Here is an 11,944-nt window from a genome sequence, read left to right on the forward strand (position 1 = left end):
AGCAGGGGCAGAGATGCAGATCTGGGTGTCATCAGCGGAGAGATGATAATGGAAGCCGTGGGAGCGAATGAGGTCACCGAGGAAGTGCGTGTAGATTGAGAACAGAAGGGGACCAAGCACTGAACCTTGGGGAACCCCCACAGTAAGAGGATGGGAGGGGGAGGAGGAGCCTGCAAAAGAGACTGAGAATGAACGACCAGAGGGATAAGAGGAGAACCAGGAGAGGGCTCACAGTCTAAAAGAAATGGATGCTTTCTGTTTGGCAGTGGGGGGGCTGAGAAGCCCCTGGAGAGGAGAATACAGGGAGCCGAGGCGTTTGGCCGTCAACACGGAGTCGCCGCCGGACACAGAGGCTCCACAGCCGGCCCTCACCCGGCCGGTTCCCCCGGCCGGGCCTGCACCCAAGCCGGGACCGGTCAGCGGGATGACGGGAGGGACCCGGAAACTTCAACCCCCCGTACCTCCGGAGCCACCAGAACGGAACCACGGGCCGCCCCCGGGGCCGGGCAAGGAGGACTCAGGGGGCTGGGGACCCCGGCCCCTCTCCTCCCTCGGCCCCGGCCCCGGCGAGCGCAAGGCCACCGTCTCTGACCAGGAGCTGCAGCAGCTGGAGATAGGTAACCTCAGGCCCCAGTTCCCTTCCCACCTCTGGGCAGGCGTTCATTCAGCCGTATGTATTGAGCGCTTCCCGTGTGCAGAGCACTGGACTAAGCGTTGGGCAGGGACTGGCTCTATATGTTGCCAACTTGGACTTCCCAAGCGCTTTGTACAGTGCTCTGCACACAGTAAGCGCTCAATAAATACGATTGAGGATGATGATGATGGAAAGTAGAGAGGCAGCGTGGCTCAGTGGAAAAAGCCCGGGCTTGGGAGCCAGAGGTCGTGGGTTCTAATCCCAGGTCTGCCACCTGTCTGCTGTGTGACCTTGGGCAATAATAATGATAATAATAATGGCATTTGTTAAGCGCTTACTATGTGCAAAGCACTGTTCTAAGTGCTGGAGAGGTGACAAGGTGATCAGGTTGTCCCACGGGGGGCTCACAGTCTTCATCCCCGTTTTACAGGTGAGGAAACTGAGGCCCCGAGAATCAATCAATCACTCAATCGTATTTATTGAGCGCTTCCTGTGTGCAGAGCACTGTACTAAGCGCTTGGGAAGTCCAAGTTGGCAACATATAGAGACGGTCCCTACCCAACAGTGGGCTCACAGTCTAGAAGGGGGAGACAGAGAACAAAACAAAACGTATTAACAAAATAAAACAAATAAAATAAAAGAAAAGAAATAGAATAAATATGTAAATAAATAAATAAATAAAATTATTACAATTCGGCAACAGATAGAGACAGTCCCTACCCAACAGTGGGCTCACGGTCTAGAAGGGGGGAGACAGAGAACAAAACAAAATGTATTAACAAAATAAAATAAATAAATAAAATAAATATGTAAATAAATAAGTAAATAAAATGATTACAATTCGGCAACAGATAGAGACAGTCCCTACCCAACAACGGGCTCACAGTCTAGAAGGGGGGAGACAGACAACAAAACACAAGTAGACAGGTGAAATCAATCAATCAATCAATCGTATTTATTGAGCACTTACTGTGTGCAGAGCACTGGACTAAGCACTTGGGAAGTCCAAGTTGGCAACATAGGGAGACGGTCCCTACCCAACAGTGGGCTCACAGTCTAGAAGGGGGAGACAGAGAACAAAACAAACCATATTAACAAAATAAAATAAATAAAAGAAAAGAAAAGAAATAGAATAAATATATAAATAAATAAAATTATTACAATTTGGCAACAGATAGAGACAGTCCCTACCCAACAACGGGCTCACAGTCTAGAAGGGGGGAGACAGAGAACAAAACAAAACATATGAACAAAATAAAATAAATAAATAAATAGAATAAATATGTAAATAAATAAATAAATAAAATTATTACAATTCGGCAACAGAGACAGACAGTCCCTACCCAACAACGGGCTCACAGTCTAGAAGGGGGGAGACAGAGAACAAAACAAACGGTATTAACAAAATAAAATAAATAAATAAAATAAAATAAATATGTAAATAAATAAAATGATTACAATTCGGCAACAGATAGAGACAGTCCCTACCCGGCAACGGGGTCACAGTCTAGAAGGGGGGAGACAGGCAACAAAACACAAGTAGACAGGTGAAATCAATCAATCAATCAATCGTATTTATTGAGCACTTACTGTGTGCAGAGCACTGGACTAAGCGCTTGGGAAGTCCAAGTTGGCAACATCTAGAGACGGTCCCTACCCAACAGTGGGCTCACAGTCTAGAAGGGGGAGACAGAGAACAAAACAAACCATATTAACAAAATAAAATAAATAAAAGAAAAGAAATAGAATAAATATATAAATAAATAAAATTATTACAATTCGGCAACAGATAGAGACAGTCCCTACCCAACAACGGGCTCACAGTCTAGAAGGGGGAGACAGAGAACAAAACAAAACGTATTAACAAAATAAAATAAATAAATAAATAAATAAAATATGTAAATAAATAAATAAATAAAATTATTACAATTCGGCAACAGAGACAGACAGTCCCTACCCAACAACGGGCTCACAGTCTAGAAGGGGGGAGACAGAGAACAAAACAAACCGTATTAACAAAATAAAATAAATAAATAAATAAATAGAATAAATATGTAAATAAATACATAAATAAAATTATTACAATTTGGCAACAGAGACAGTCCCTATAATAATAATAATAATAATAATAATAATAATAATAATAATGGCATTTGTTAAGCGCTTACTACGTGCAAAGCACTGTTCTAAGCGCTGGGGGATTACAAGGTGATCAGGTTGTCCCACATGGGGCTCACAGTCTTAATCCCCATTTTCCATCTGAGGGAACTGAGGCTCAGAGAAGTGAAGTGACTCGCCCAAGGTCACACAGCAGACATGTGGCGGAGCCGGGATCCGAACCCCTGACCTCCGACTCCAAAGCCCGGGCTCTTTCCACTGAGCCACGCTGCTTCCCTACCCAACAACGGGCTCACAGTCTAGAAGTGGGGAGACAGGCAACAAAACACAAGTAGACAGGTGCAATCAATCAATCAATCGTATTTATTGAGCGCTTACGGTGTGCAGAGCACTGGACTAAGCGCTTGGGAAGTCCAAGTTGGCAACATCTAGAGACGGTCCCTACCCAACAGCGGGCTCACAGGCGAGAAGGGGGAGACGGGGAAGGAAGTAGACAGGTGGGCATCCCCCAGCCGGTCCCCCGTGGTCACCCGCCGCCCGCTTTCTCCCCGCCGCCAGAGCTCTTTCTGAACAGCCTGTCCCAGCCGTACTCCCTGGAAGAGCAGGAGCAAATGTTGTCGTGTCTCAGCATCGACAGCCTGTCCCTGTCCGACGCCAGCGAGAAGGTGGGTCCGGGCCGGAGGCCGGTGGGCTAATAACAATAATAAATAATAATAAGGTTGGCATTTGTTAAGCGCTTACTATGGGCAAAGCACTGTTCTAAGCGCTGGGGGGATCCAAAGTGATCAGGTTGTCCCACGTGGGGTTCACAGTGTTAATCCCCATTTGACAGATGAGGTCACTGAGGCTCAGAGAAGTGACCTGCCCAAAGTCACACAGCTGACCAGTGGCGGAGTCAGGATTTGAACCCGTGACCTCTGACTCCAAAGCCCGGGCTCTATCCGCCGAGCCACGCTGCTTCTCTAATAACTAGTTATGAACTAGTTATGAACCCGCTGCTTCATAATGACTAATGATGGTATTTGTTAGGCGCTTACTATGTGCCAAGCACTGTTCTAAGCGCTGGGGAGGTTACAAGGTGATCAGGTGGTCCCACAGGGGGAGGCGCCATCTCCCCGGGCGACGGGGTGAGGTCCCCCGGCTGCTCAGTCAGTCGGTGGTATTTATTGAGCGCTCCCTGTGTGCAGAGCGCTTGGGAGAGGGCGACGTAACAGTAAATCTGACACGGACGCTGGGGGCCGGGGAAGCTGAGGGCGCTCGGCTCCCAAGAATAATAATAATAATAATAATAATAATAATGATGGCATTTGTTAAGCGCTTACTATGTGCAAAGCACTGTTCTAAGCACTGGGGAGGTAATAATAATAATAATAATGGCATTTGTTAAGCGCTTACTATGTGCAAAGCACTGTTCTAAGCACTGGGGAGGTAATAATAATAATAATAATGATGGCATTTGTTAAGCGCTTACTATGTGCAAAGCACTGTTCTAAGCACTGGGGAGGTCACAAGGTGATCAGGTTGTCCCACAGGGGGCTCACAGTCTTCATTCCCATTTTCCAGATGAGGTCACTGAGGCCCAGAGAAGTGAAGTGACTCGCCCAGAGTCACACAGCTGACAGTTGGCAGAGCCGGGATTTGAACCCAGGACCTCTGACTCCAAAGCCCGGGCTCTTTCCACTGAGCCACCCAGGAATGGAGGGCGAGGAGGGAGGGCACCGCCCGGCTTCCTGGCAGGACGTCCCAGCGGGCGGCTCCCGTTGGCTGCTCGGCCCGCTGGGACGGTGGCATCTTCTACATAGGCTGGGTGTGAGAGCCGGTGACGGGGCTGTACCGGCCTCCTCCGGCCCTGGTTCGGACCCCTGCTTCGGAGCAGCGGGGCCTGGTGGCCTGAGCACGGGCCACGGAGGAAGAGGACCCGGGTTCGAATCCCGGCTCCGCTACTTGTCTGCCTTGTGACCTTGGGCAAGTCACTTTTCTGTGCCTCAGTTCCCTCGTCTGGAAAATGGGGGGATGACTGTGAGCCCCATGTGGGACACGGACTGTGTCCGACCTGATTAGCAAGCACTTAGTACAGTGCTCTGCAGTCAATCAATCAATCAATCAGTCGCATTTATTGAGCGCTTACTGTGTGCAGAGCACTGTACTAAGTGCTTGGGAAGTCCAAGTTGGCAACATCTAGAGACGGTCCCTACCCAACAGTGGGCTCACAGTCTTAAAGGGGGAGACAGAGAACAAAACCAAACATACTAACAAAATAAAATAAATAGAATAGATATGTACAAGTAAAATAAATAGAGTAATAAATATGTACAAACATATATACATATATACAGAGTAAGGGCTCAATAAATACGATTGAATGAATTAGCTTGGATTTACCACAGCACTTAGGACCGTGCTTGGTACGTAGTAAGCGCTTAACAAATACCACAGATATTATTATTGTCATCACAAGGACTATGTCAAACCTGATTTCATTCATTCATTCAATTGTACTTATTGAGCGCTTACTATTCATTCAGTCGTATTTATTGAGCGCTTTCTGTGTGCAGAGCACTGTACTAAGCGCTTGGGAAGTACAAGTTGGCAACATATAGAGACGGTCCCTCTAAGAGAAGGTATTTGTAAAGCTTGCTATGTGCAGAGCACTGTACTAAGCACTTGGTGGCAACATATAGAGACGGTCCCCACCCAACAACGGGCTCACAGTGTAGAAGGGGGATTTCCTAGTTTCTATCCCGGCACATAGAATAAATAATAATAATAATCAATCAATCAATCGTATTTATTGAGCGCTTACTGTGTGCAGAGCACTGGACTGAGCGCTTGGGAAGTCCAAGTTGGCAACATATAGAGACAGTCCCTACCCAACAGTGGGTTCATCATCATCATCAATCGTATTTATTGAGCGCTTACTGTGTGCAGAGCACTGTACTAAGCGCTTAGGAAGTACAAGTTGGCAACATATAGAGACAGTCCCTACCCAACAGTGGGCTCACAGTCTAAGCCCACTAAGTTCACAGTCTAAAATAATAATAATGGTATTTGTAAAGCACTTACTAGGTGCCAAGCTCTGTTTTAAGCGCTACGGTAGCTACAAGTTAATCAGGTTGTCCCACGTGGGGCTCACAGTCTTCATCCCCGTTTGACAGATGAGGGAACTGAGGCTCAGAGAAGTTAAGTGACTTGCCTAAGGTCACACAGCAGACAAGTGGTGGAGGCTGGATTAGAACCCACAATCTCTGACTCCTAAACCCGGGCTGTTTCCGCTGAGCCACGTGCCTGGCACATAATAGGCGCTTAACAAATACCATCGACAGAAAAGGGAGCCGCTAACTGGACGCCACCTCAGGGGCCCCCCGGCCCGGTTATCTCCGCCCCGTCGGACTTCTGCCATGCCACGGAGGGGCATGCCAGGGACTGAGGGGGTCCTGCCTGTATATATCATCATCATCATCAATCGTATTTATTGAGCGCTTACTATGTGCAGAGCACTGTACTAAGCGCTTGGGAAGTACAAATTGGCAACACATAGAGACAGTCCCTACCCAACAGTGGGCTCACAGTCTAAAACATATATGTTTGTACATATTTATTACTCTATTTATTTTACTTATACATATCTATTCTATTTATTATTTATTCTATTTATTATTCTATTTATTTATTATTCTATTTATTTTATTTTGTTAATATATTTGGTTTTGTTCTCCGTCTCCCCCGTCTAGCCTGTGAGCCCGCTGTTGGGTAGGGACCGTCTCTCCACTTGGATTTCCCAAGTGCTTAGTCCGGTGCTGTGCACACAGTAAGCGCTCAATAAGTACGATTGATTGATTGATTGATTGATTGATTGGCTTTCAGAACTCGTCGAGGGTCTCGCAAAGCCTCCGTGACAACTTGAGCTCCGGGGTTCACTCGTGGAACAGCCAGGCGGACGGGCAGACCTTCAGCTGGAACAACCTGCTCTCGCGCGGCCGGCAGACGGACACCCCCAGCTACTTCAACGGTAATAATAATACTAATAATACTAATAATAATAATGATAATGATGGCATTTGGTAAGCACTTACTGTGTGCCAAGCACTGTTCTAAGCGCTGTACCTACAAGGTGATCACATTGCCCCCCATTGTCCCCATTTTACAGATGAGGGAACTGAGGCTCAGAGAAGTTAAGTAATAATAATAATGATGGCATTTATTAAGCGCTAACTATGTGCAAAGCACTGTCCTAAGCGCTGGGGCGGTTACGAGGTGATCGGGTTGTCCCACGGGGGGGGCTCACAGTCTTAATCCCCATTTTACAGATGAAGTAACTGAGGCACGGAGAAGTGAAGCGACTTGCCCAAGGTCACACAGCAGACATGTGGGGGAGCCGGGATTAGAACCCAGGACTCCTGACTCTCAAGCCCGGGCTCTTTCCACTGAGCCACTCTCCGCTCCACCACGTGCCCCCTGACCCCTTCGGGGAGGGCGACGGGCAAGGGGCCATTCTCAGAAGGACCCGAGTTCTAATCCTGGCTCCGCCGCTTGTCTGTCGTGTGATGTTGGGCAAGTCACTGCACTTCTCTGGGCCTTGGTTCCCTCATCTGGAAAGTAATAATAATAATAATAATGATGGTATTTGTTAAGCGCTTACTATGTGCAAAGCACTGGGGAGGTTAGAAGGTGATCAGGTTGTCCCACGGGGGGCTCACAGTTTCAATCCCCACTTTCCAGATGAGGTCACTGAGGCCCAGAGAAGTTAAGTGACCTGCCCAAAGTCACCCAGGCGGAGCCGGGATTCGAACCCATGACCTCTGACTCCCAAGCCCGGGCTCTTTCCACTGAGCCGCGCTGCTTCCCTAAGACTGTGAGCCCCATGTGGGACAGGGACTGTGTCCAACCCACTTTGTTTAGATCGACCCCAGCGCTTAGTACAGAGCCTGGCACAGAGTAAGCACTTAACAAATACCATAAAAAAGGGGGAGACGGGAACTCCACTGGGCCGGAGGGAAAAGAAAACCAGGACACAAGCATTGCCATCACCGGGGAAGTCTGGCCCATTCAAGCAGAATATTAATAATAATAATAATTAATAATTATGTATTTTATTGTTGTGTATTATTATTGATTAAAATTATTATAATTAATAATAATAAGTAATCACTTACGTGTGTGCCAAGCAGTGTTCTAAGCACTAAGGCAGAGTCCCGGTCCCACATGGGGCTCACGCTCGCGACCACCATTTTCCAGATGAAGTGACTGAGGCCCAGAGAAGTGAAGTGACTTGTCCAAGGTCACGCAGCAGACGTGTGGCGGAGCCAGAATTAGAACCCAGGTCCTTCTGATTCCCAGGCCTGTGGTCTATCTACTAAGCCACACCGAATATTGTGTCCGACCCCCGCCACAGGAAACTCGGAAAACACGTCCACCTTGGCATCCATCCTGGCGGTTTGGGAGAGTCCATTCGGCATTCATTCATTCAGTCGTATTTATTGAGCGCTTACTGTGTGCAGAGCACTGGACTAAGCGCTTGGGAAGTCCAAGCTGGCAACATCTAGAGATGGTCCCTACCCCACAGCGGGCTCACAGGCTAGAAGGGGGAGACAGAGAACAGAACATATTAACAAAATAAAATAAGTAGAATAAATATGTACAAATAAAATAAATAAATAAATAGAGTAATAAATGCGTACAAACATATATACATATACACAGGTGCTGTGGGAAGGGGAAGGAGGTAAGGCAGGAGGGATGAGGAGGGGAAGAGGAAGGAGGGCGCTCAGCCTGGGGGCTCAGTAAGTGCTCAATAAATACGATTGAATGAATGAATGAATGAATGAATGAATGAATGAATTCAGCACTGCGACCCTCTCCTTTGCACCCTGGTACTTTGGGTTCAGCTGATTAGTCGGTCAGTGGTATTTCTTGAGCGCTTCCTGCGTGCAGAGCACTGTACTAAGCACTTGTGAAAATAGAACAGCTTTGATAGACATGCTCCCTGCCCATAAGGGGCTTTCAGTCTACTGATAACAATAATAATAATAATAATGGTATTTAAGAGCTTACTATAATAATAATAATGGCATTTATTAAGCGCTTATTATGTGTAAAGCACTGTTCTAAGTGCTGGGGGGTGTACAGCTTGGAGAAGCAGCGTGGCTCAGTGGAAAGAGCCCGGGGTTTGGAGTCAGAGGTCACGGGTTCAAATCCCGGCTCTGCCACCTGTCAGCTGTGTGACTTTGGGCAAGTCACTTCACTTCTCTGGGCCCCAGTTTCCTCATCTGTAAAATGGGGATGAAGACTGTGAGCCCCCCGTGGGACAGCCTTATCACCTTGTACCCTCCCCGGCGCTTAGAACAGTGCTTTGCACATAGTAAGCGCTTAATAAATGCCATGATTATTATTATTATTATTACAGGGTGATCAGGCTGTTCCACACGGGGCTCACGGTCTTCATCCCTATTTTCCAGATGAGGTCACTGGGGCACAGAGAAGTTAAGTGACTTGCCCAAGGTCACACAGCAGACATGTGGCGGAACCGGGATGCCAGGCACTCAGCTAATGCCATAGAGTTGTAGAATTGGTAGACACAATTCCTGCCCCCAAGAAGCTTACAGTCTCATTCATTCATTCGATTCAGTTGTATTTAGTAAGCACTTACTGTGTGCAGAGCGCTGTCGAAGCTCTTGGGAAAGCACAAGACAACATGGCTTTGTATAGTACCCCAACTCTCCCCTCCGCACGCTGCAGACTAATAATAATAATGAGAGCATTTATTAAGCGCTTACTATGCGCAAAGCACCGTTCTATGCACTGGGGAGGTTACAAGGGGATCAGGTTGTCCCACGGGGGGCCCACAGTCTTCATCCCCATTTTCCAGATGAGGGAACTGAGGCCCAGAGAAGTGAAGTGACTTGCCCAAAGTCACACAGCTGACAATTGGCGGAGCTGGGATTTGAACCCCTGACCTCTGACTTCAAAGCCCGGGCTCTTTCCACTGAGCCACGCTGCTTCCCCAACTAGGCACCCCAACTTTCCCATGCGTACTTTGTCCCCCCAAGTGTTCAGGCCAGGGCCGTGCCCCCACGAGGCACCCCATCATCTCCCCCTCGGGGGTCTCGAGGGGTTCGCTCCTTCCAACTCAGCCGCTCTTTGGCTGAGCGCTTAGAACAGCGCATGGCACATAGTAAGCGCTTAATAAATACCGTGATTATTATTTGGGCTTCGCAGGGGTGAAAATCCAGATCCAGTCACTCAACGGGGAGAGCCTGCATATCCGAGAGTTCCAGCGAGCCAAGGTGGGGGACATAGCCACCGGAATCAGCAGCCAGGTAATAATAATAATAATGGTATTTGTTAATAATAATAATAATAGCATTTACTAAGCGCTTACAGTGTGCAAAGCACTGTAAGCGCTGGGGAGGTTACAATAATAATAATAATAATAATGACATTTATTAAGCGCTTACTATGTGCAAAGCACTGTTCTAAGCGCTGGGGGGGTTACAAGGTGATCAGGTTGTCCCACGGGGGGCTCACGGTTTTAATCCCCATTTTACAGATGAGGGAACTGAGGCCCAGAGAAGTTACTTGCCCAAAGTCACACAGCTGACAGTTGGCGGAGCCGCCAATCAATCAATCAATCATATTTATTGAGCGCTTATTGTGTGCAGAGCACTGGACTAAGCGCTTGGGAAGTACAAGTTGGCAACACATAGAGACAGTCAATCAATCAATCAATCGTATTTATTGTGTGCTTACTGTGTGCAGAGCACTGTACTAAGCGCTTGGGAAGTCCAAGTTGGCAACATATAGAGACAGTCCCTACCCAACAGTGGGCTCACAGTCTAAAAGGGGGAGACGGAGAACAAAACCAAACACACTAACAAAATAAAATAAATAGAATAGATAAGTGCAAGTAAAATAAATAGAGTAAAAAATATGTACAAACATATATACCTATATACAGGTGCTGTGGGGAAGGGAAGGAGGTAAGATGGGGGGGATGGAGAGGGGGACCAGGGGGAGAGGAAGGAAGGGGCTCAGTCTGTTGCCAATTTGTACTTCCCAAGCGCTTAGTACAGTGCTCTGCACATAGTAAGTGCTCAATAAATACGATTGATGATGATGATGGGAAGGCCTCCTGGAGGAGGTGAGCTCTCAGTAGGGCCTTGAAGGGAGGTGCTACCGAGCGCTAATTGGCCTGGTGCCCGGATTGGCTTCTGCCACACCGGCTGGAGAGGAGATGTTGGCGGGGTTGGGCAGGGTGGGCTTTGTGGGGGCAAAGGGAGATGTGAGCTTATCTAGGATTTGGCCGAGGGTAGGCCCTGCCCTGCATCAGTCTCCGCCCGCTCCGCTCCCCAGATCCCGGCTTCGGCCTTCAGCCTGGTGACCAAGGACGGACAACCCGTGCGCTACGACATGGAGGTCCCCGACTCGGGCATCGACCTGCAGTGCACCCTGGCCCCCGACTGCAGCTTCGGCTGGACCTGGAGGGTCAAACAGGGCCGCCTGGAGAACAGGCCCTAGCCGGGCCCCGTGGCTTCCGAGGACCCCCCTCGGCCCGTGCCGACCACCGCCCGAGGAGCGGACGGGCCTCCCGCCCGGGCCCGGCCGGGGGCCCGTGGTGGGCAGCCGCCCCGCTGGCCGGCTGGGCCCACGGGGACAACGGAGGGAGACCCCAGGGGATTCGGACCCCGGGTCCGAGCCAGCGTTGGCGGGGCTGTCCGAGACGTCCCCGGGCGAGGGCTTCCGCCCCTGTGTCGGCGTGAGGAAGCGGGGTGAGCAGGCCCAGCGGGGCCAATCCTGCCGCCCTCCCCGTGGGCGAGATTGCGCCCGCGTCGGCCGTCGAGAGCGGAGGGCGAGGACGGCCCCCGCCACGAGGTCACCGGAGGGGCCGAGGCCCTTCTCGTCACCCTCCCCTTGCCACCTGGCCAGGACTGCTGCTTGGAGCCATTCAACAGTGGGGCATAGCGGGTGTCCCCGAGGCGGGCCACCTGCCCAAGCAGCTCCCCCTTGACAGCAGCCGGGCCTCCGGAGAGGGTGACCTCGGCTGTCTCGGCTCATCGCACCCCGACCCGGGGCCACGGCTGGCCCAGTTGGCCCTTGGGAAACGTTTTGGAGGGCCCCGCCTCTCCTCCTCGTTGGCTTCTTCCCTCCCTGCCCCATAGCGGGTGAACTCTGTCTGGCAGGGGATCCCGACTCCAA

General features: G+C 49.6%; 1 protein-coding gene across 1 annotated transcript in view; it reads left to right on the forward strand.

Annotated features, from left to right (window-relative positions):
- Positions 1-11,266, forward strand: part of MAP3K14 (mitogen-activated protein kinase kinase kinase 14) — a 60,455-nt gene extending 49,189 nt beyond the window's left edge. The window contains exons 12-16 of the mRNA XM_038753770.1: positions 267-617; positions 3,311-3,417; positions 6,617-6,761; positions 9,968-10,068; positions 11,102-11,266. Of these exons, the coding sequence (XP_038609698.1) occupies positions 267-617; positions 3,311-3,417; positions 6,617-6,761; positions 9,968-10,068; positions 11,102-11,266 (869 nt within the window). The remainder of the gene's footprint in view (positions 1-266; positions 618-3,310; positions 3,418-6,616; positions 6,762-9,967; positions 10,069-11,101) is intronic.
- The last annotated feature ends 678 nt before the right edge of the window (positions 11,267-11,944 follow it).

Source organism: Tachyglossus aculeatus, chromosome 11, assembly GCF_015852505.1.
Source record: "Tachyglossus aculeatus isolate mTacAcu1 chromosome 11, mTacAcu1.pri, whole genome shotgun sequence".
In the NCBI taxonomy this organism is placed as follows: domain Eukaryota; kingdom Metazoa; phylum Chordata; class Mammalia; order Monotremata; family Tachyglossidae; genus Tachyglossus; species Tachyglossus aculeatus.